This window comes from Epinephelus fuscoguttatus, linkage group LG18, assembly GCF_011397635.1.
Source record: "Epinephelus fuscoguttatus linkage group LG18, E.fuscoguttatus.final_Chr_v1".
NCBI lineage: Eukaryota > Metazoa > Chordata > Actinopteri > Perciformes > Serranidae > Epinephelus > Epinephelus fuscoguttatus.
The window spans coordinates 18,599,652-18,622,956 of NC_064769.1; the positions used below are offsets into that span (position 1 = coordinate 18,599,652).

The 23,305-nt window shown below is 41.1% G+C and overlaps 1 protein-coding gene across 2 annotated transcripts; it reads left to right on the forward strand.

The window, feature by feature from the left end:
- Positions 1–1,898: 1,898 nt before the first annotated feature.
- On the forward strand, positions 1,899–17,696 carry zdhhc8a (zinc finger DHHC-type palmitoyltransferase 8a). Of its 2 annotated transcripts, none has more exons than XM_049604795.1 (10): positions 1,899–2,346; positions 11,780–11,901; positions 11,983–12,140; positions 12,625–12,797; positions 12,912–13,014; positions 13,803–13,924; positions 14,014–14,143; positions 14,273–14,387; positions 15,430–15,542; positions 16,024–17,696. In XM_049604795.1, exons 1-10 carry the CDS (start codon positions 2,243–2,245, stop codon positions 17,302–17,304), a joined length of 2,421 nt encoding a protein of 806 aa, XP_049460752.1. In that variant the 5' UTR covers positions 1,899–2,242; the 3' UTR covers positions 17,305–17,696. The 2 variants fall into 2 exon arrangements, with proteins under 2 accessions (XP_049460752.1, XP_049460753.1); XM_049604796.1 differs by having other exon boundaries at positions 1,901–2,346; positions 13,833–13,924.
- Positions 17,697–23,305: the final 5,609 nt, after the last annotated feature.

Consider the following 23,305-nt stretch of genomic DNA (forward strand, 5'->3'; position numbering starts at 1 on the left):
GGATGTATTGTGGTTAGATAAGACAAAAATCAATATTTTTGGAAGGTAGGAAGCATCTTGAAGCTGGCATTGCCAACAAAAGATTCACCACCAAGTATTAAAATAGGTATCAGTGTGTGTTCAATATTTTTATCCTGTGTGTTTCAAATTTATACCTCATAATTTATGGACTAACATGTTACAGCTTCTTTATCTTTATTGAGTTGATACAAATATCTTTAATGAAAACGTATTTCCTCTGCTTTAAATTACAAACAAAATGTAACTTCAGGTAATAAAGACACACAAACTTGGTCTCTGCACTGTTGGATCACCTAAAGGAGAATGACACCTATTTTATCATTTCAGCATTGTTATTCCTTTGCAGATGCAGATGCAGTTCACTTTATGCTTCTTTGCAACATTTGAGGAAACAGACTCAGTGGACTTCCTGCGTGCAGATTGGGCCTTCATTTCATTTTAGAAAATTAACTTATCCTCACACAGCTGCACAAAGTGAGCACCTCGTTATTTCCCCATGCAGCAGCAGTTGATTTTACACCCCAATGGTGACACAAATTTGTAATTTTCTCTCCGATTTAATCTTTAGAAATGAACAAACACTGACTAAACTGTACCAAGCTGTCTGGATGCAATGTCTGAAATCTGTGGCATTACTACTTTTCTCACTTTCTCTTTCCTCACTAAAAATACAGTGTTAACCAAGAGCATTATTAGTGGTTAATAAGTCATTTCATAATGCTTTATAAAGGTTGGTAACCCATAGATGAACACCAGCCAGAGTGAGTTTCCACAACCTTGCATGCCAAATGTAATATACATAAACCACTAATAAAGCCAGTAGTTAAACCTTTATTAAGGAGGGTTGTACCTGATCTTTAACACCAGTTTGTGGAGACTTGGGGATAAAAATATCAGTTTATAAAATAGATGGTCTGATACTGCAAAAAAAAAAAAAAAAATTGATCTGATTATTTTTTGATTTCTGAATTTTGCATGTTATTAACAGTGGCGATAGCAGTAGGCTATTCAGAGTTTTTACTTCAGCAAAAGTACAAATACCTTGAAATACTTACAAGTTAATGCCCTGCATTCAAAAACTGCTAAGTTAAAGTACAAAAGTATTAGCATCAAAAAATACTTAAGGCACCAAAAGTTAAAGTACTCGATATACAGAATGACCTATTTCACAATAATATATATTACTGGATAATAATTAAGAAGAAGAAGATGTACTTTATTAATCCCTGAGGGTAAATTCGTTTTTTTCGATCGGTTGTCATACACACACAGACCTGAAATACACACACATGCACAAACAGGACCTATACGTGCATGAAATGAAGGATGTTAGAGTGAGGGGACTGCCCATGGATGAGGGTTCAGTGCCATGCTCAAGAGTACCTTGACAGTGCCCAAGAGGTGAGGTGGCACCTCTGTAGCTACCAGCCCACACTCCATATTTGATCTGGAAGGGGACATGAGCCAGTGACCCTCTGGTTCCCAACCCAGGGCCCAGTAGCTCTATATGATGCACACATGATGCATTCATGTAATCATCACTTTAATGTTGCAGCTCATAAAGATGGAGCTCATTTTAATGACTTTATATGCTGCTATAGATTACACTGAATACATTATAATTAATTAGGTGATTTGTATTTTGTAAATCTGCAAAGTAATGAGGAACTAAAGCTGTTACATAAATGCAGAGGAGTTAAAAGTTCAGCATTTTTTTCTGAGATGTAGAGGAGTAGAAGTATAACGTAGCACGAAATTGTACTCAAGTACAGTACTTGAGTAAATTTACTTAGTTACATTCCTCCACTTTCATAATAACTTGCTCATATGGACAACAGTGGAGCTGGCTGACGACTGCAGTTCTTTAAAAAGAGAAATAAGCTGCAGGCAGGACACAGTGGGGGGTCTCTGTGTAGTGTAGTAGTGCTGCACGTGATCCATGAGTCAAAGCTCCACCTTTAGGATAAACCAGAGGCGGCATCTGTGCGCCGCTGCCTGCCTGCCGGGACAGACACACAGACAGGACGGGATGCGGGACTGAGCAGTGCCGCTACGGGGCTCTGGCTTTTTTATTTTTCGACTATGATTTTCGTCTCCGGGCGCTCTGAGATTGATGAAGGGTTTTTGTCAGACACAGATCCCCAAACAATCAGGTACTTGCACGGTGCGTTTGCTGTCGGTTCGGTTAGTATGAGACTCTGATGAGTGCGGAGAGGACAGGATGCCCGCCAGCGGCGCCGACTCACTGAAACCCAGCGCCTTCATCCCGGTGTGCACGGCCGCCTGCCTCCTGGTCGGCTCTACCTCCTTGTTCTTCGTCTTCACGTGAGTGCAAACCCTAAAAAATGAAAAGTTGGTGACATGCACTGTTGGTATGCTCCACAGGAAATGTGTCCAGACACCATTGCTCTTGATCCACAATGCATCAGGTATCCTTTCTTCCAAATATGTCTGTATTTCTGCATATGGAGTTGGATTTTAGGATTATAAAATGTTAAAATGTTGTTCACTTTCTTCCTCTATGAATTGCCATTAAGCCTAATATAACTGTACAATAACAGCCTTATCCAATTGTCTTATTTTTAGTTCATTTTCATTTCTAAAAAGCTGCTTAAACCAGTGTCTAAATGACAAATGTCCATAAACAGCACCCTTTCTTCTTCACTGACTTCCCCCTGCTGGCAGACCCACCAGGAGCGGCTAACATCTGACCTGGTTGGCTCTCAGTGTGGGCTAGCCTGGGTGCCTGCCCAGTGCACCCTGAGGACTCAAGAGTAAGCACAGTTTAGGGGATAAGCCACCCACAATCAACATGTATCAAAAACTATCATAATGACCCACATTTTGACATAAATGTAGGAGGAAATGGAATTCTCTGCGAAGGCGTTTTTTGTGTCAAGATCAGACAGCCTGATTTGAAACTGAAGTTTTAATACATTTGGTGAAAAGTGTTCAAATGGTTAATTTTAGCCTCGTTTTGACCTATTTGTGAGGAACTAGTGGGAGGCTGTAAAGACTGCACTCAAGCCAACGCTGGCATGCAGGGAAAAAATGAAATATAATATCCCATAATACCCTAGAATCCAATTTAAACGAGGACTATAGGTTTATCTATACATTTCAGAGGCTTTACTTATGTTCATACATGAAGAAAAAAACAAGTACCCTACTTTCCATATGAAAACCCCTCTGATATCCACTGTTGACTTCCTGATTGGAGGCTCCCACCTCATCAGCTCTATGCCAGTCAACTGACCCTTGACCTCCGTAGCCATATCTGCCCTACTTTCTCCCGTATTCTCCAGCAGCGCACCGTTTCCACTGGAATCTGACACCAGATTGGGAGTACGGGATTAGGATCCTCTTGCCAACGCCATGTGATCCCCCCATCTGGGAAAAATGGAGTCTGGGATCTTTGAATTTACTACCAGCAGATATTTACTGTACTCTCCTTGGAGTGACTTTCACTGTGGAATACACATTCATTCAGTGGTTATTTTTGCACGCGCCACTCTATTATCTTTTCCTTATTTCCATTTTCCATTCTATAGGGGTATGAAAAGCTCAGAGTTATAGATGTCAGCAGAAATATGGGTGCTTGTTCATGGGAGATGCTCTAAAGCAGGGAGACTAAACTTGCTTTGCCACTTTTGCAAAATGGCCAGGGGCCCATTAACAAACAAATATTAATAATGAATACACAGCCTAAATATTTAGCCCAGACCTCTGTTGGGGTGTCTGGAGGATTCTCTCCCGATTTTTTTTTTTTTTTTTGTTATAAACAAACCCTATTTTGATGCTTAATGCACTCTGACACATTATTTACATCCAAAGAAAACAAAATCCCAGTGTGAATAACTAAGGGATGTTCCAAAACCATTTTTCTTCTTTCTAAGGGTGGGAGGGAAAAATCAGTACAGCATAGTATTGTGATATTTTGTATGACAATATTATATCGATACATAGGCACCAAGAATTGATTTTAATTTTGACTAATATTGCAAATACAAATTAAACTTGTGATTGTCCGCTAGAATATAAAAATTAGTCACTTTTTTTCAGTCCACAAAATGCATTTTGCTGCAATAAAAATGACTGAAGTGAGATGAACAGACTGGAAATTTTATTTTATGAATAAATACAGATGCAGACAAATGTTTCCTTTGGAGACATTCTGCAGCTGTTAAGAGGTAATAAATTGTAGTATACTGGAATATATGTTATTGCAGCATTCAGCATATTACAAAACATTTAAAATCACAATAATATTGTATCATGGCCTAAATATCATGGTAATTATGTATCGTGGGGCCTCTTTGGTTCCCATCTTTACTCCTAACACTGTATGGATGTGAAATAAATTGTTGTATAGCATGGTTCAGGTTAAAGCCCTTTGTAAAAGGTGCAAATCATCCAGAGAATGAACACCATAGAATATTTATTGCCTCAGTTTGACATTTAGCTAATTGCTGATACTGTACTTTTTTAAAGATTATTTTTTTGGCATTTTGCCTGAATTGGACAGGAAAGCTTTTGAGTGAAATGGGCAGAGAGATGGGTAACATGCAACAAAGGGCCATGGTTTGGAATTGAAACTGCGGCCACTGGGGCAAGGACATGTAGCCTACACTGGGCACCCCCTCCACCAGAGGAGCTAGTAGACGCCCCACATTACACTTTTTGGGTTTTTTTTGTTTTTTGCGAGAAAACAATTCCTCGTCGCTCTAAAACAGTAGTTGCTAGTGGCTGCAGAGCACAACTTTGTATGCTGGCTAACTAAGAATTGATTTCCAGGTAAACTGCCTTTTTGTCTATGTGTGAAACTACTTTAAAGCATATCTATAAATTACATGGTATTGGATCAGTGCGTAGACTCGTATATTTGCTGATAACCAATCCAGCATTTAGACAGTGTCAGAGGCATTCCTGATGCTGGTATTGGTATCAGAACAACTGTAGAATCAATTTATTTTTTTGTGAATCAAATACTTGTCAGCGGCCCACCTGGCTCCCTATAACAGGCCAGATTTGGCCCACAGGCTGCAGATTCAGTATCACTGCTCTTAAGACACAAATGTCTTACAAATGTCTTATGATTACATCATCTCATGTGGGAACTATATCCAACGCTTTTCATTACTTTATCTGGACAGATTTTGTTGTTGGTGATGTATTTATCTACCTCACTTTATTACACAAACTACTTAAATGGGTTTGACATTTGGAATCATTTTCATCCATTTGCAGCGCTCTCCCCATGCAAGAATACAAAAATATGCCACACTCAAATTCCCAGCTGTCTAATTGCTGGAGTCCTTTGGGATGTAGAGACAAGCTCACAGTCCAGAAAAGGTAGAGAAACCCTGATGAACTCCATCTATTCTCTGTGAGAGAGAGAGAGAGAGAGAGAGAGAGAGAGGAAAAAAAATCAATGGCCCGCAGACGTGATAGATTGAGAAGAGACTGCTTAATTGGGACTGCATTGCTAAACCAGCAAAACCAGGATACTGCAAATGATTGAACGAACAAGTGATGAATCTGCTGCTTCTTGTGGGACAAGGGTTGCATTTTAGCTGGAATGACCTTATAACCTAAAAATCTTTTTAATTAACACAGCCCAGTAGAAAAGAGCTCATGGCTTAAAGTGAGCCCACAGCGAGTCTCGGCGCACTCTGACGACTATACATCAACCTTTAAGGGAAGTTGATAACCTCGCTGTCTGACTGACCCATTAATGTGCCTGTGTGCTTTTTTGCCCTTATAATCTGGGAGTACATACAGTAAACTTAAAGGCCATTCATATCAGCATGCAGCAGAAAATTGGCAGAAACTCAGTGTCTCGTCAACTGCCAGATAATATCACACTTTTCTGATATGAGCAATAACTTGTTTGATATCCTGTGTGTCTGCCAAGTCAGCAGCTGCAGCTGGAGCGGCTCCCTACCTCCAAAAGCAGAGATGGACAGGTGCCACGCTCTGTTCAGCCCTGCCATGGTTACACTGAGTCAAAGGGACGTAGCTTGTCATCTGCCATAACATCACCTTGGCCTTTACCCTGGTTACTGTGAATCATAGGAGCACACTGCATGCCATCCAGTCGCGCCTCGTGTCCTATTGTTTTGTCACTTTTTATACTGGTGAACACTTTCATCCCCAGTTTTAATCATAACCCCTCCAGTCATATAAAGTCCTTTCATCTGGTAATATTCATGCAATTATCAGCCAGTGTGAGTGTGTGTGTGTGCATTAGTAATTCAGTTTCCATTGCCAGTTTGCTAGACCTAGAAAACAACCTTTAAGGTTGTGCAGGTTCTTTTGTCTTCCCTCGCCCGATAAAATTCATCAGTTACCGGCTTCCTGCTTTTGTTCCTCTGACCGTGAACTTTTGTTTGGGTTAGTGCTTAAGGTTTTGTGCATTGTTAAACTCAGGCTGGTCGCCGACGCCCAACAAAGGCCGCGTACATCAGAGACCAAGAAAAATGTCCCTTGTTAATTAAGTTATGTTTCACTCTGCCCAGACTCAGACCATCTTGCTTATCTACTGAGTAAACTGTACAGAATACTGAAATATGTTGAAAGTAGAAAAGGAAACATATTCTGCGGAGAGGTGTGCTCACTTATGCTGAAAATTACATGTGCAAACACTGTAGCGGGACAGAATGTCAGCCTTTGCATGTGAAATATTGTACGGGAGGTGCAGTTTAAGTGAAACACTTAAAGGGATAGTGCAGAATTTTTTAAGTCGGGTTCTATGAGGTACAAGGGTATTATATTTTGAGAGTCAGGGTATTACATACAGTTGATGGCAGTCGGTACGCCCCCAGTTTAAGGAAGCAGGCAGGGGTACCGCCATGGGAGCTAAGCAACGTACTGCTGTGGTTGGGGATGGCAGCAAGACGTATTTCAGCTACCTAGAATAACCTTCGTCGTCAGACAGCCCTTTCCTGTGGGGAATCGAAGCTGTTTTGCTCTCTTTAAAGCCACCAGACTCCTCTGACAAAAACAGTAATTTTACCTTGCAGAACACGGGAGTCGCTGGTCTACTGTTGCCTCCATCTGTGAGTGTTATTGTGTCACTTTGATGAATCCGAACTAACCCTTTAACACCAAAGTCACACAACAACACAAGCTAACCAATCGAGGCAGCGGCAAGGTGTGCTGATGGCCGTCTATTTTCGATAATACACTGACTGTGGATAAGTACCTCATACAACCCTACTTACAAAATCCAACCTATCCTTGACTATGTAACCTATGCTGGAGAGCGGCCACTATGGCCACAAATGGCAATTACAATGTGCTAAATGCTAATATACTGTACATGTGCGCAGTGTAGGTTAACGGTAGCACAGAAAAGGATGAGTCCTCAAGTCATTGAACTGACTGAGTAATGCTAGTTACTCTGCGTTATCTGTCTGTCTGCTAAAATTAGCAAACGTTAACCGTCGCACTGTTGTAGCCTTTCCTAGTGTGGTCTATTTTTTCTTTTTTAGTCTGTTTTCCTCCCTTTTTAGTCTGGCATTTTTTCCTTGTCTTGTAGAATAAAATTTTGTGATAATAGTTCACTCACAGGTGTTTCCTCAGAATGGTCTGATGCTTCAACTCGATGTGTAGTTTCGTTGTCAATTAGGCTGCCGTTCAGACGTGTTTTTTAGACCTGGCGGGCACTACTTGCAAAAAAAAATGTCTGATGTTTCTGTTTTTGTTTTTTTTTAATCTGTACTGATTTGTTCATAGACATCCTTTATTATCCATCAAAACTGTCTTAAGCAGGACTGGTAGCTGTGTTGTCCAAATTGACAGTTGTACTTGCAATGCAGGTGTTGTGTCAGCATGCTGGGTGCGGTAAAATGAGCGTTTTTAACTGTTGCGACAGTGAACGATGCTCACGTTCAAGATCATAAGTTGCAAAGTGATGCGTTCAGTTCACAGTTCACTAAAAATATAAGGATATTTGATGAACGTGCTCTTTTAGTGTGTTCATGCACTACACTAGAATGCATCTATTAGATATATAGATACTGTATATCCCTGCTCCATCTCAGTCCTGATTTAAAGCTTAAAGTGTGTTACTGGCATGCATCAAAAGAAGAAGTCCAGTAGACCATTGAAAATCGTTTTTTTAGATGCTTTACTCAGCCACAATCCTCAGTTTCCTTCATTTGTATGCAGTGGTGCACAGTGATGATGAATGTGGATGACACAAGTCACGGATCACGTGAAAAAAGTTGAACCCACGACACTGCACGCCATGAAGAAATTTATTGTCTGAGTCTGTGGCAATCTATTCACCACCAGTGCTTTTTGTACTGATGTGATGTGATGTCTAGAAGTCTGACAGATCACATGGCGGTGATGCCATTTATGTAACCGTGACAATACTTCACAAAAGGTGCCCTGGCTGCCAGCAGGGGTGAACTTGCCGCTTGACCAACCGTGCGGCGTCTGCTGTGCCACTGACCCACTGCAGGGATGAGGGCAGCGTGCAGATTGAGAGAGCAGCTTACTGTTCTGTGTGATTTAATACAGCTCTGCCCGGGCCGTTTCATTAGGTGGGGCTTGTCTTTGCCACGCTGCAGTGTAATGAACTGTCTCTCTCTGCGGTCCAGATGGCCTCAGACCGATGATGGAAGCTCGCCGTCCTCGCAGAGGCGTCCGCACTGTAATCTGGCCCACAAGAAATCAGATGGATGAACTCATACAGGCTCCCAGTTCACCTTCAGTGTTTCGTCTGCAGCACTATCTATCTATCTATCTATCTATCTATCTATCTATCTATCTATCTATGGAATAGCACTCTTATTTCAGACTCTGAGTAGTAATTTAACAGCAAACCAGAAAAAATAATGATTATCCTCACTTAATATTTTAAAGATCTTTTGTAGGATGATGAGAGGATTCTTGTTACTATCCAGCTCGAGTTACACAGATTAATGTATCTGATCAGCTGTGACAGTTTAAGCACATGTCAAACATGTCCATGTTTAGTAAGAGGAACTTTGACACACATCCTGACTAGCAGCCTTGGGGGTGTGGGGGTGGGATCATGCTATGCTTCTTAATCTTTTTGTCACATATTCACTGCTTCTTAAGATCCTCATAATTTCATTATGCTAAATTTGTCCAAGACTACAAAAGAAATCCTTGTCCTATTTCCAGTGTTTCCTCATTATCTGTTGTACGAGGGAGTCTCCTGCAGGTGTGGAGTGAATCGATTGGATTTACAGTACATGGTGGCGTGTGCTGTGATATATGGTGACCGCACGATCTGTGTGTTTGGTGTCTAATGTGAGGAATCCACAATACACTGGACTGGCAGAAATGGTCTGTAATCCAGAGATCATAATCCAGGGATTACTGGGTTTGCAGCTGGCATGGCATCAGCAGGCGTTCCTCTCGAGGGGGTGGACCCCTCCCCCACAACCTAAAACCAGCCGGGGGGGTTTGGGGATTGGAGCTGCGCTGGGTTGAAGCACATAATTGAGGCGGATGACTCTTAATTTTGTCAGTGTTTTCACTTTCGTTAATACCTTTTGTTTAATCGCTCATATGTGTTCGTGGTTTACTTCCCCATGGAGTCATGTGTGAAAACAATTGCATGGGAAATGGAACCTGACCCTGGTTATTCTATTTCCAATTAACAGTCCAGAAAGTACATGATTATTTTTCTGATACCTTTGCTAATACCAAACCAAAAACTGTAACATTCGACTATTCAAAAGGAAAATTCCCACACAGTGTATATGTAGGTTAAACATGTGATGTTCAATCAAACACTGTAAATATAATCCAGTGAATCTTTTCCTCTGTGTCTACCACTGTAACCTGATTACACTGCCCCTCCCTCTAATCTCACACAGTGGAGATATAATCATACTCCCATTCAGTTTAATTCAGCACACGCACACACACACACACACACACACACACACACACATGCTCACACACACACTGAGTCAGTGGAGGAGATAAGTGATGGTCCTCTAAGATTTTAGGGCACACAGAAAGATGTTACACTCGATATAATCCTAACAGAACGTTCTCAATACTGTGATTTAAAAAAGATAGTTTGACATTATGTTATTCGTTAAGAAGCATGTACATTTAATTTAAAGGGACAGTTCACCCTGAAATGAAAAATGCATATTTTTCCTCTTACCTGTAGTGCTATTTATCAGTCTAGATTGTTATTTTATTTTATTTCTACCGAACTACAGGCAGACATCTCTACGGCCGATATCTCCAACACTCTGCAGTTCACACCAAAATCATAATAATAATAATAATAATGATGATAACTTTATTTATAGGCACCTTTTAAAGCACTCAAGGACGCTTTACAAGACAGTTAAAAAAGCAAGCAGCAGTGTATCCATAGATCATGTTGCACAATATACAATAAATGTTAATAAAATAAAAGGTGTGTTTTCAGACGGGATTTGAAAGTGGAAAGGGAGCCAATATTGGGAATGTCGTTGAGTAGAGAGTTCCAGTGGTGGGGGCAGAACGGCTGAAGGCTCTAGTAGTTGTAGTCAAGCAGACAGATGGTGATGTGAGTTGGACTGCAGAAAAGGATCAAAGAGTACGGGAGGGAGTGTAGATATGAAGGAGTTCAGACAGGTAGGAAGGGCCTTGATTATGAAGGACCTTAAAGGTGTGACAAAACAATGTAGACTGATAAATAGCACTACAACTAAGAGGAAAAATACATAGTTTTGATTTGGGGGTGAACTGTCCCTTTAACACTAATGCCACAGATTTAAATTTATTTTCTTCATTTTGTCTTTTAGCGCATTCACTCATTTCAACATTTGCTTTAACTGGACAGCTTTAATTATAGTGACTATCTATCTGTTTATTATGGTCAGTGCAGTGATAATGTGCAAACCTTATTCCAATACACATTTGGCTCCAACTAACAATTATTTTTTTATTGATTAATCTGCTGATTACTCTCTCGGATTACTACTAGCTCTACTTGAACCTATGAACCTGTTGTATAAACCAGGCTTTTTGCTTTTCATAACACAACAGTAATATGACCGGGCTGTAATCCTCAGTCACCATCAGACACTGCAGTACCTGTCTTTTGTCATTTTCCTTAAAGATATATGTGAAGTTGGAAATTAATTTTCAGTATATTTAATGATTGAGAAGTTGTTTAAGTCATTTATGAAGAAAAAAATTCAGATATATGCTGGTTCAAGGTGCTCAAATGTGAGGATTTGCGTCTTTTGCCTGTTTTGAATCATCATAAATTGAATATATTTGGAACACGTTGGGAATGAGGAACTTATTTTACAATTGTCTGACATTTTATGGCTAAAAACATAATCAATATTGGAAAAAAATCATTAGTTGCAGCCATTTAAGCATCCAGACCTGCATCATTGTGTAACACATACAGTGCCTTTACTGTATGGTGCAGAAACTCTTTCCTGGGAGAAACCCCATCATTTAATCCCTTGTTGTGGGCACTGTTGAACACGCACTAATACATGCTTATCTTTCACTGTAAACAATTACTTTTGGGATCCACTGCTCCCATCAGAATAAATGGGATGAAGATTATCCCTTAAAATCTTTGTTGTAGCCCTGATTTGTGTTAACCTCAACCTCTAAGGGATAGATACTTGCAAGGCTCAGAAAATGCTGTAAAACCTTTGATTTACAACATGAACTCTGCTTTGAGTGAACACACTTTGTGACAAGTACAGGAAATGTTTCTCTTTTTTCCCTCCTGTGTTTGTATATTCAGATGCCCGTGGCTTGCTGCGACCATCTGCCCTGCTGTGCCGCCATGCTGTGCCATCCTCTTCCTTTTTGTGCTGGCCAACTTCACCATGGCAACCTTTATGGATGCCGGTGTGCTCCCAATGGGTTAGTAATCAAAGTGATGCTATGCTTACAGTAGAGTGCTGTGGAAGTGTTACTGTAACAGTTTCGCATTTTGGTTTCCAGCAAACGAGGATGAGGACAAGGATGATGAGTTCCGCGCTCCGCTATACAAGAACGTGGATGTGAAGGGCGTCCAGGTGCGGATGAAGTGGTGTGCTTCGTGTCATTTCTACAGACCCCCACGCTGCTCCCACTGCAGCGTCTGTGATCACTGTGTGGAGGTTGGTGCACGGACAGATATAAAGACAAGAGCAGAGTCATGGTATTGACAGTTTTTAGGAAGAAAAACTACACGCAGGGGAGAAAGCAAAACAATTTAAATCGTGGAAAATGAGTGATAAGGACATGGATGGACAGATCAGCGGAGAAAAATGAGTAGCGCTTATGAGTGAGTGTAGCAGTGTGTGTGGGGAAAGTCAATAAAGGGGATTTCTGCAGAGTGAATGATGGACAGAGTGTGACGGAGAGAGAGAGATCTCATTAATCAGGTTAATCCCTTTCTCAGATCCTTTGTGGTCTCGGTAGAAATGCAATTTTAAAGAGGGTTCAGACAGCCTGCATTAAACAAAGTGTATTTAGAAAGCACACTGGATGTTCCACAAGTTTTCAACGAATGCTAGTTTATCAGTATTGCAAATTATTTGATGGAGAATGATGTTTTTTTCTGTCACTTTAATTTTCATTTTCCCCACAATCTCCCCTCAGGACTTTGACCATCACTGTCCCTGGGTGAACAACTGCATCGGGAGGCGAAACTACCGCTACTTCTTCCTGTTCCTGTTGTCACTGACAGCTCACATGATTGGCGTCTTCACCTTTGGCCTCATATATGTCCTGCACCACATGGATGAATTATGGAAGCTGCACTGCACTGTCACGTATCCTTATACACACTCAGTATGTGTGTGTGCTTGTGAGCTTATCTTGTAAATGTATAAATCCTCTGTCTGAGTGCGATTAAAAGAATCAGTCTTCCTTAACAGCATGTACAGTTTGGTAGTGATCAGTATATCAGGGCTGTTTCTCATCCCGGTCCTCGGGCTTACTGGATTCCACTTGTACCTGGTGTCCAGAGGACGCACCACCAACGAACAAGTTAGTTTGATTTGATTGAAAGTGAAGGCTCTATCTATAAGACAAATCTTTAAAGGGACAGTTCTGCACAAAATCAAAACTACATATTTTTCCTCTTATCTGTAGTGCTATTTATCAGTCTAGATTGTTTTGGTGGGAGTCGTCGAGTGTTGGAGATATCAGCTGTAGAGATGTCTGACTTCTCTTGAATATAATGGAACTAGATGGCACTCGGCTTGTGGTGCTCAAAGTGCCAAAAAAACTTAACAGTAAGGTCTCTTTTCAGAAATCATGACCTGATTATTCAAAATAATCCAAAGAGTTAAATGTAGGAACTATTTTCTTGCTGCGGAACTACACCCACCAACCGTATCACCGCACAGGAGGAAGCCTGCATGTACAGCTAGCTCACCTAGCATCACTGAGTCAGCTAATGTTACAGTTCAGCTGAAGAACACACTTCATTTTGCATAGTGACTCAGTTCGAGGGTGTAGTTCCGTAGGAAGAAAATAGTTCCTACATGAAACTGCTCACAACAAGGTCTGTGGATTATAACTGGGTCATGATTTCTGGAAAGAGACATTACTGTTGAGTTTGTCAAATGTATTTTTGTGGTGCTTTGAGCACCACAAGCCCAGTGCTGTTTAGTTGCATTATATTTGAGATAAGGCAGACATCTCCAACACTTTGCAACTCACACCAGAACAATGTAGATTGATAAATAGCACTATAGATAAGAGGGAATATGTGTTTTTGATTTTGGGGTGAACTGTCCCTTTGAGACGTAACAATTATGATTCATATACAGATGCACTTTTATTTCTGCATGATCCCACAGGTAACTGGGAAGTTTCAAGGTGGCGTCAATCCTTTCACACGAGGTTGCTGTAACAACCTGGAGTATCTAGTCTGCAGCCCCATCTCTCCAAAGTAAGAGCCATTTCTTCTACCTAATCTTCAGTCTTTCAGGACCTCCCTATAACTCACTGGCTGACACCCTGTTTGTCATGTGACACCAGCTACACAGCGAGGCCCTGTAAGAAAGCAGTGATCCATGTTCAGCCTCCGTTCCTGAGACCAGAGATCGACAGGCAGAGGCCGGTGAAAGTCAGGGACAACGGCATACAGAGTCAGGATCTCCAAAATAAAGTATGCATGAATGACTTGCATGCCAAATTTCAAGAGTTAAATATTTTCTCACACATCATCTAAGGATTGCAACCTCAGTTGTCAAGGGATCAGATCTATCATGTTTGTGGTTTTTTTCCCCCCTGCCAGCGGACATCAGCTGGAGCTGTCGAGCTGTCAGACATCAAACAAATGAAAACTCCACCACCGCTGCCACCAAAACCAGACCACAGCCTGCTGAAGAGCCAACTAGCTGTCATGGATGGTACTGTAGAATGACACATATATATATATGTACTGTGATAACATATTTTACAGTATACATACTTATATAATGATAAAGATAACAAAACATCAAGGAAATGTCTTATTTTATAAGCCTGCAGAGTCAAATAAAGCAGTGGTTCTCAGCTGGTGCAGACACAGGGTCCAGATTTCTCCTTAGTCATTAGTTCAAGGCCCACACAGTTTAATATATTCAGCATCATACCTAATTTTGGCCATGTCACCGTGCTAGTTTGCTGTCTCTGTTAAGTAGTTTTACATCATTCACTCACTCTACAGCAGCATCCGGCATTTCAAAATAAAAGCTCTGTGCTGGAAATTCATTGTACTTCAAAATAAAGTTTGTTTTATACAAACTAGACACATTTGCGAGTCACTTTCAGTCCATACAGAATGGACCCGTGACCCACTTTTGGACTACGACCCACCAGTTGGGAACCATGGAATTAAAGCTTACATTTACATACATTTTTCTTATTGTTGATAAGTACCACGAAAGACCAAACCCAACAATGAACTGATCCTACAAAGCCTGATACAGCTTATTCCTCTGTGCCAAAGACCTCGATTTTTCCCCCAAAACAAATAAAAACTCATCACTGAGCCACAGAGAGGTACTAAAAGACATGTTCCTCCATTACCATCAACAAGGGTGTTGTAGTTTAGTTTAAATCAATCCCACATACACCATCCTAGTGCCATATTTATGTGTTAGCTAGCAGCTAGTGCACCAAATGTGTACTAATCCACAGCTAAAAGTAGTCCCCAACAAATCCAGTATTTTCTCCTATTTGAATAATGTCTGCTGAAAACTACAGTGCCCAGGTGTTTAAGAATTATTTAGTCGTTTTTAAGATATAACATCTATATTTGTAACTCACATTTTTTAAGATTTAATTTTCAGTAGTAAACAAACTCAATGTTGGTTTTGGTCTTTTCCTGCAATTTGTTGACTACAAGAAAAACACAGAATATCTGCTATCTGTATCCTGTAATTAATCACAAGGGCTTTTCTTTTCCAGAGATGGGACACCACACCAAATCCATCATTCCTGTATCCATTCCCACCGTGCCGCAGCTACGGCCCGTCCTGGAAGCTATATCCAGAGGATCGTCACCCATTCCCCCAGAGCAGGTGCTTTTCAGTCTGATATTAAGGGTTTACTATGCAGAATTGTTGGTTATGGTATATAAACACAGTTGCCAGCAAAAGTGAAAGCAAAGGCCAACCCCAGATTCTCTCTTGTTTGGCATTTTGCCCCACTATATTTGAGTTTTTTTGTTTTAGCGCTGTCACTACCTTTTTATAAAGCCCAGACTTGCGCTGTGAGGGTACATGCACATAAACGTCCTGAACACCAAATAAGGATAAAATAAGAAAATACAAACAGAGGGCTATGAGTCTCTGCAGAAAAATACACAGCTACACACTTCTACTGGGTCATAAGTGATGATTGAGAGGGATTACTTCTTTATGAATCCAGGCATTGTTTTTTAGGAAAATCCTGCTTAGTATATTTTTAATTTGTTGTATTTTTGCACAGTGATTCTCAGTATCCAAGTCCTGGTTTTGATCCTTGTCTGACAGGCATTGCTGTCTGTTTTTTGTTGTTTAGTTGCTGAAGACATCAGAGCAGCAAGGGACCAACAAAGGTCCTGACCTCCGCTCTGAGTCCAGAGAAAGTCCGAGGAGAGGCAGTCAGCAGGCCGGCCATCCTGTTCAGGCCAACACCATCTCCAGCTCGCTGCAGCTCAACTCTCTGACGCTTAACTCGCGCTCTCTCACCCTCAAACACAGCAGTCGGCATGGCAGCAAGTCCCAGCTACCTGCCATGCATGACAGTTTGGGATCCAATCCCCCACCGGGGATCATCAGCTCTTCCAGCCTGCTGGCCAACCACAGCAGCTATGATAACCTCATTAACCCTGCAGACCCTCAGTTCTTGGCTCAGAGAGGGGCTCCATCAGTCGGCTACCACCCTCACTTCATGACTCTGGGCACAGATGGGACTGTGGTGCAGCGGCCCCCTCCTCACGCTTACAGCCCTGTGTTTATGGGCGTCACCAGACAGTCACCTCAGCCCCGAGACCCCTCACCTTCATTGCAGGGCCTCACCTCAAGGGATCCCTCACCTTCATTCCAAGGTTTCATTCAAAGAGACTCTTCTCCAGGTTTTCAAGGGCTGCTGCCGAGAGACCTTGCATCCCAAAGCATAACATCACGAGACCTCCCTCCTCCAGGTCTGGCGATGCGCGATATGACCTCTCAATGTCTTCGAGACAGCCTTCGCGACCTCGGTCCACAGGGTTTGACACCTCAGAAGTCTGCCGCCGCACGCTATGACAACTTTTCAAAAACCATCATGGCATCAATCCACGAGAGACGAGAGATGGAGGAGAGGGATAGGATGCTGCGTCTCCAAGCCAGATCCCAGGCCCTCTACGGCCCAGATGTGGGGATCTATGATATCCCCAGCAGGAGGAGCCTACCACCAGACAACATCCGACCTCCAGGCTCCCGTGGACCAACTCCTCCGGCCTACGGCTCTAGGGAGTTTCTGATGAGTACAGGCATCCTCGGTTATGGCATGAGGACCTCGCCTCTCTCCAGCTCTTCCACGTCGTCTCTGACTCGAGGCCCAAAAACGTCCAGCTCTCCTCTGCAGAGCAGCAGCAGCAGCAGCCTGCAGAGCAAGGGCAGGTCTTCCTCTCCGGCTTACTGCCCTCCTGACAGACAGACTCAACCCCTCCCTTCTTCTACATCCACCCTGCCCCGTTTACCCTCCTCCTCCACCTCCTCTGCCCCCTCGTACGCCTCCTATGCCACCGCAAAACGATCCTCGCTCACATACTCCTCTGAGGGAAAGGACTCAATCACCCTGGGAGCCCTGAAATGAAAAAAAAAAAAATTACTCTGTGTTTCCGATGGTGTGAATGAATCATCTATGCAGTGTTAGTCTCAGTCTTCACAGCTCCAAAATACTTTGTAAATAAGAGGCCATATGGGACTTTTCCTGTGTGGGAGGCCATATGAGAATACACAGTGAAGGATAGACTTAGAAATATTCTTGAAATGTCATGCAAGTTTGACCAAATCCGCAAAACGGTGAATCTCAGGATAGTGGTGCCTCCTCTTACAAACAGAGCGAGCTCTATAAACTCAGTCAAAGCAGAAGAGCTATGTGAAGAATACAGATTAACTTATTATCTGTTTTTATGTGTTTTGATATTGCTTTTGTGAAACAACGTAATACCACATCATGTAATATGTGTCCTGCTGCAAAAAAAATACCCATTTTAATAGAATTTTGTAGTTGTTTATATGAATAAACTTATTTTGTAATTTTCAGTTCTGTTTTTATGGTTATTTTGTCATGTGAATGGCTGCCAGTGAAGGCACCTGCACAGCGCTGCAATAGAATTTAATGACATTGTGAATGAGGCTTTACATATTTAACGGAACAGTGTGTAAGATTTAGGGGGATTTAGTAGCATCTAATCGTGAGAATTGCAGATTGCAGCTGAAAATTCTCCTTGTTAGAATATTTTTCAGTGTTGAATTATCCGCAAAGGTGTCTTCCTCTCCAAAACAAACAGACTAAAGCAGTTTCACATTGCAGATCAGTGTTTCCCCTGTGCTGTTTGGCATGTCGGAGACAGGCTGCTAGTCCAGCACCTAATTTGTGCTCACCCTTTTTCTCTGATGAATTAAGATTCAGATGTTCAAGAGGTTTTTAACGGGAGCCAAATTATCCGCAGAGGTCTCTTCCTCTCCAAACAAAACGGACCTGGTAATTGAAATTGGTAAAAACTCTGTGCTCACCTTTTCACCCTTTAGTGTTAAGAGGGTTTTTAGTGGGAGCTGAATCATCCGCAGAGGTCTCCTCCTCTCTAAAACAAACTGAGTCAGATATTTAAACTGGTAAAAGCACTGAATAAAGCAGTTTCACATTGCAAATTAGTGTTTCTCCTGCACTGTTTGACACCTTGCAAATAGGTCGCTAGCCCAACACCCCCCAGTAGGTGCTTACCTTTTTTTCTCTTATAACTTCAGATCCAGAAGTTCAAGGGGTTTTTAGCAGGAGCCAAATTATTATCAGAGGTCTGTTCTCCAAAACAAACGGACCAGGTCTCTTTCTCGTTTAGGATTTTACTGTGAACTTAATTATTCATAGAGGACTTTTCCTCTTCAAAACAAACAAACCCAGTTATTTAAACTGGTAAAAACACAGAATAAAGCAGTTTCACAGTTCACATCTCCTACACTGTTTGACACTTTGCAGAGAGGCTGCTAGCCCAACACCTGCTAATGCGTGCTCACCTTTTTTCCTCTTATAGATTTAGATCCTGACTTTCAAGAGGTTTATACCAGGAGCTGTATTATCTCCAGAGGTCTCTGGGTGAAAGCAGTTTCATGTAAAAACATGTTAGTGTTTTCTGTCACTTTAATTGCAGAGGAGCTGCTAACTATGGTGGCCGAATTGAAATTGTGAAAAGGCGAAAGGCCCTATCTAAAGCTAGTGTTAGGTTTGTCCATTCCAGGCAACTGTAGAAACATGGCGGTGCATGACAGTCTTCGTGGATGAGAACCACTCCCTATGTAGATATAAATGGCTCATTCTAAGGTGATGAAAACATGACAATCGTATTTTCAGGTGATCGTACATTAAATAAAACTTACTCATATTCCATTACTGCCAGTATAACCCCCTAAATCCACTGACCTTTATAGCACCTGCAGCTCTATCCTGCACAAGGAAAAAATGCGTTTTACTGTTGGTTATCAATCTTACCTCAAAGATATTATACTTGTACAACATTTTCCCCCATAACCATAATTTCACAACTCATAACTCAGCAGATGGAATGCTTTATGGAGATAGAAGCAAAATGTACTTGCAGTCATTTCCAATTCAAGCAGCTACAATGCATACATTTGTACAGCAGTGATGATGGTGCTGCTGGGAAAAAAATGAGACATGTAATGGGAGTTTAATGCCTTGGGTTTGCAATGCCAGTTCCTGCATTGAATTTGTGTCTGGCACCCTCTAGTGAACAGTCTCAGAAGTTGGTGTGATATTGTTGAGGCTGTCGAATCCAGCAGATGATGCTATTGTGTATAAAATGCCAGAAAACAGCGTGTTGCCGATGTCAAGGGCTACAAGTAATGGAAAAGACCAGGGGAGGCTCTCCAATGTGCCCTATATTCCAAAAGGTCCATTTCACACCGCAGTGTGTTATCACTGCAGGTAGTTCAAATTAACATAATAAGAAAAATCAAGACTAATGCAAAACTTTATAAGGCAGAAATCTTGTGCCTTTTCCATTTAAACTACAGGAGGAAAAAAAGCATGTGTGAAGTGTTTTTCATGTTTCCATGGGGTCAGATGAGTGTCACATTTTGCATTTTTCTTTTTCCAGTTCGCTCTGCTGACTGGCCTTCAGTCCCAGGACAGGCTCATGAGTCACCCAGGGTCTCTGTGACAGAAATATTTCTAATGACAGCAACTTTTATTACCCCGAGAGTCTGATCAACAATCACACACTTTTGTTTAGGCAGTAAATGACAAGGCTTGACACTTTGAGGTTGGAGCGTTTCATGTGAGTTATTGTCGCAGTTGACCTTGTAGCAGGTGGGAAGTGCAGATTTGACACCAGGAGAGCTTTGAGAGGATTGACTGATTTAAGACTGTTGGCAGGAATTTACGACGCAGCTGAATAACCGACAGATCTCACACCAGACCGGTAAATTCAGTGGGAATGACACACTCGCACAGGCTTAGTTAAAGACCCGACAGCAACAAAAGACGTGGAGCGTGAACAAAAAAAAAATAAAAAGCCTCTCAGTTGGAGTGCCAGAGAGCAACAAGTAAAGTGCAAACATTTTCGGTAGTCATCGGAGCAGTTGTTCTTGCCAAATATGTCTAACAAGATAGCAGATTATATTACACAGTCTTTTCACTCACAAGACTCAGAGCAGAGAGATGAGGACAATATCAGGGCCTTCAAAGCCTCATTAGGACCCAAGAGGGATGTGAACAAGCTGCAATTTATGATTCATTGACGTCCCCTCCTCGAGTATCTGAGAGCCAGAGCTCGCTCTTTAAAATGTTTTATCTTCAATCTATTATTTTCTTTTTACAGGGGAACGTATGCAGCATCGACCAAGACCTCAGACTACTGCAGTCACAGTCTGAGCTGCAGCAGTTTGGAGCACCCGTCTTTTTAAAAATACACACAGCTCACTAAGAAATAAACATAAAAGACCCAGTGAGAGGCACCTAATCTCCCAGACTACATGTCTGATCCCTCTTCAAAAACTGCCTCAACTTAAATTTAAAAATATCCTGTTTATTAAAGGATACATTTCCCATTTTTTAAAATGCTTGCATCTACATTGAAACAGTTTTTGGCCCCTGCAAATGCTCCTTAAGTCCAAACTGGCTGTGACCACCACAGTTCTAAAGTTAAAGATGTGTTTTCCCCTCCTAATAAAGATGCTACTGCAAAATGGTCATCACAGTGGATAAATCTTTGAATGCTGGCTCGGGTTTTAGGTACACAGGTGTATTTTGCAAAACCACGATGTAAGCCAGCCCAGTGAGGTTAGGTGAATGTTTGGCTGAGAAAAGATCTTTCAGCCACACATACAAGACCACCATCAAACTTCATTTAAAAGCCTAGTCCCAATTAAACGCCCAGTCCCTTTTACTAGCCCGGTGTAGCTCCACATTTTGTCAAATAATTATTAATCGATTAGAGGCTTGGTCTGGTTGCCAAGCAGTCCATTTCTTCAGTAGAAGTACTTCAGTAGAAAATGAAAAAAGAAAAGCCACATACTATATTCTCTTATTGTTTCTCACTTTTTGTTATCATTTAGTAGCTTAGTTGATCACTTGTGTTAATTTTTCATTGGCTTTTATTCTTGTTAGTATTAGATACAATAAATATGAAATATAATAATAATAATTTTGGGTGGCAGCTCCAAAATACTTTATAAATAGGGTGCTGAATGTCCTTGGTCCAGCACTGCATTATGTAAGACAGAAAACTTATTCTCCAGTCTCTGTCTCCCAAAAACAAAACAAACAAAAAACAAATTACACCAAAAAGCATTGCTGTATCTAGTCATATGGCTCCTGCTCCAGCAATTTTAACATTTCTCTAAGGCTGGTATTTTCAGTTAGGAAAGCACTATTGAGTTTCCTTTCATAAACAGAAAGAGACACATCACAATCCCATTACAACAGAAAATAACACAAGACGGTGAGAGAAAAGCACACATTTCAATCATGCTCTCCTTGACAGTTTGCAAATCTATTTCCTCACACATTTCTATTATTTTCCCGTCCTGTAGTCTCTATTATTCTCTTGTAATGTTGAAGTAAGTTGTTTGTCTTGGGAAGGTAATGGTGCTGAAATGTTGAAATGACTTTTTTATTTCAAATCCAACACAATCAAATACAATTCATTGTTAAAATCCATGTGTTTGACCACTGCTTAACCTGTTCATTAAAAAGTGAATATTGCAGAAATTATTTAATGTCAGGACAGACATTTGGATGTTCTCCTGATGTTTTTTTTCTCCCTTGCTCCCTGTTGGGTTTTTTTGCTGTTTTCCTTCCCCTCTTCTCACCCATCCTAATTTCTGTAGCCAGGGGTAAAATTGTAATGACGGTAATGACAAGGCTGCTGTGCAAAGAGGGATTGCAGGTCGTTGACTTAGAGGAGTGGATCAAAAGTATTCCGTGCAGAATGTCTGAGAAGTCCTCCGTCTTACATCATGCTATTTTTACAATTTGTCTCCATAACAAATTCGACTTAGAAGAGACTGGTTGCCTCATACTCTACATTTGTCCCAAATATGTCTCTAACTGGAGGTATGATGCTATAGCAACGCTGATCTGTACACCATGACGTCTTTGGTTGTTGTGCGTGGTAAACAATAGACATCAAACATAAAGTCCAACTGGAATTACACGTCTTTCAAGTAATGTCAACATCTTAAAAAAATGATAAAAGTTTTGTTCTATGAAAGGAAGATAAAAGGTCTCAGGGGAAATGGAGGGGAGTGTCGGTGTCTTTGGTTGATTGACAGCAGCTGACAGGCTGAGCTCCTGCACCTGAACAAGAGATTGGGTAAACAAACTTGGCTATAACCATGGACAGACAATGTTTTGTCTGCATCTAAATGGATCAGTCATATTTGCAAGTAAGTTTATATGGTGTTTAATGTGCTACAGCTGATTAGCTAATGAGCTAACAACCCTGCAAACAGATGGTAGCAGTGTACAGTACTAAACTCCACAGCCTTCATTCTGTGCAAAAATATGTTTTAAAATTCAGCCAAAACTAATATGAGATTTGTCAGTCTGATTTTGACAGGTCAAGTGGGTGTCTTCTAAAATGAGTCTTTTGGACTGTCCCCTTGCTCTGAGGGAGGGACAGTGACTCAAAGAAAGAATTTCATGTCAAAAAGGAAAATATCCACTTCTACACAGAGGACTTTGAGTTTTGTCCTTCATCTCTTACATTAGAATCCACTCAAGAGCAGATGCATGGACTGGACGAATAATAGCACAATTGATAACTATCTGAAAACCACTTAAAAAATATGAACTTGCCCTTTAAAACAATCTAGGATAGATATCTCAAAACCTGTGAAACTAAAACAGTCATGGCTAGATATAATTATGGGTAAAGTGAAACCTTTTAAATCCACTTATAATTGCATTATATTGCATTGAAGTAAAATTAATAGAAAACGCTACCTTTATCATTACCTGAATTTAATGTGTGTTTTCATCAATAAGTAATCAATGCTTGCAACATTGATCACCTTTAGTCCTCAGTCTAGACATTAAAGGGTCAGTTCACCCCGAAGTCAAAAATGTATAT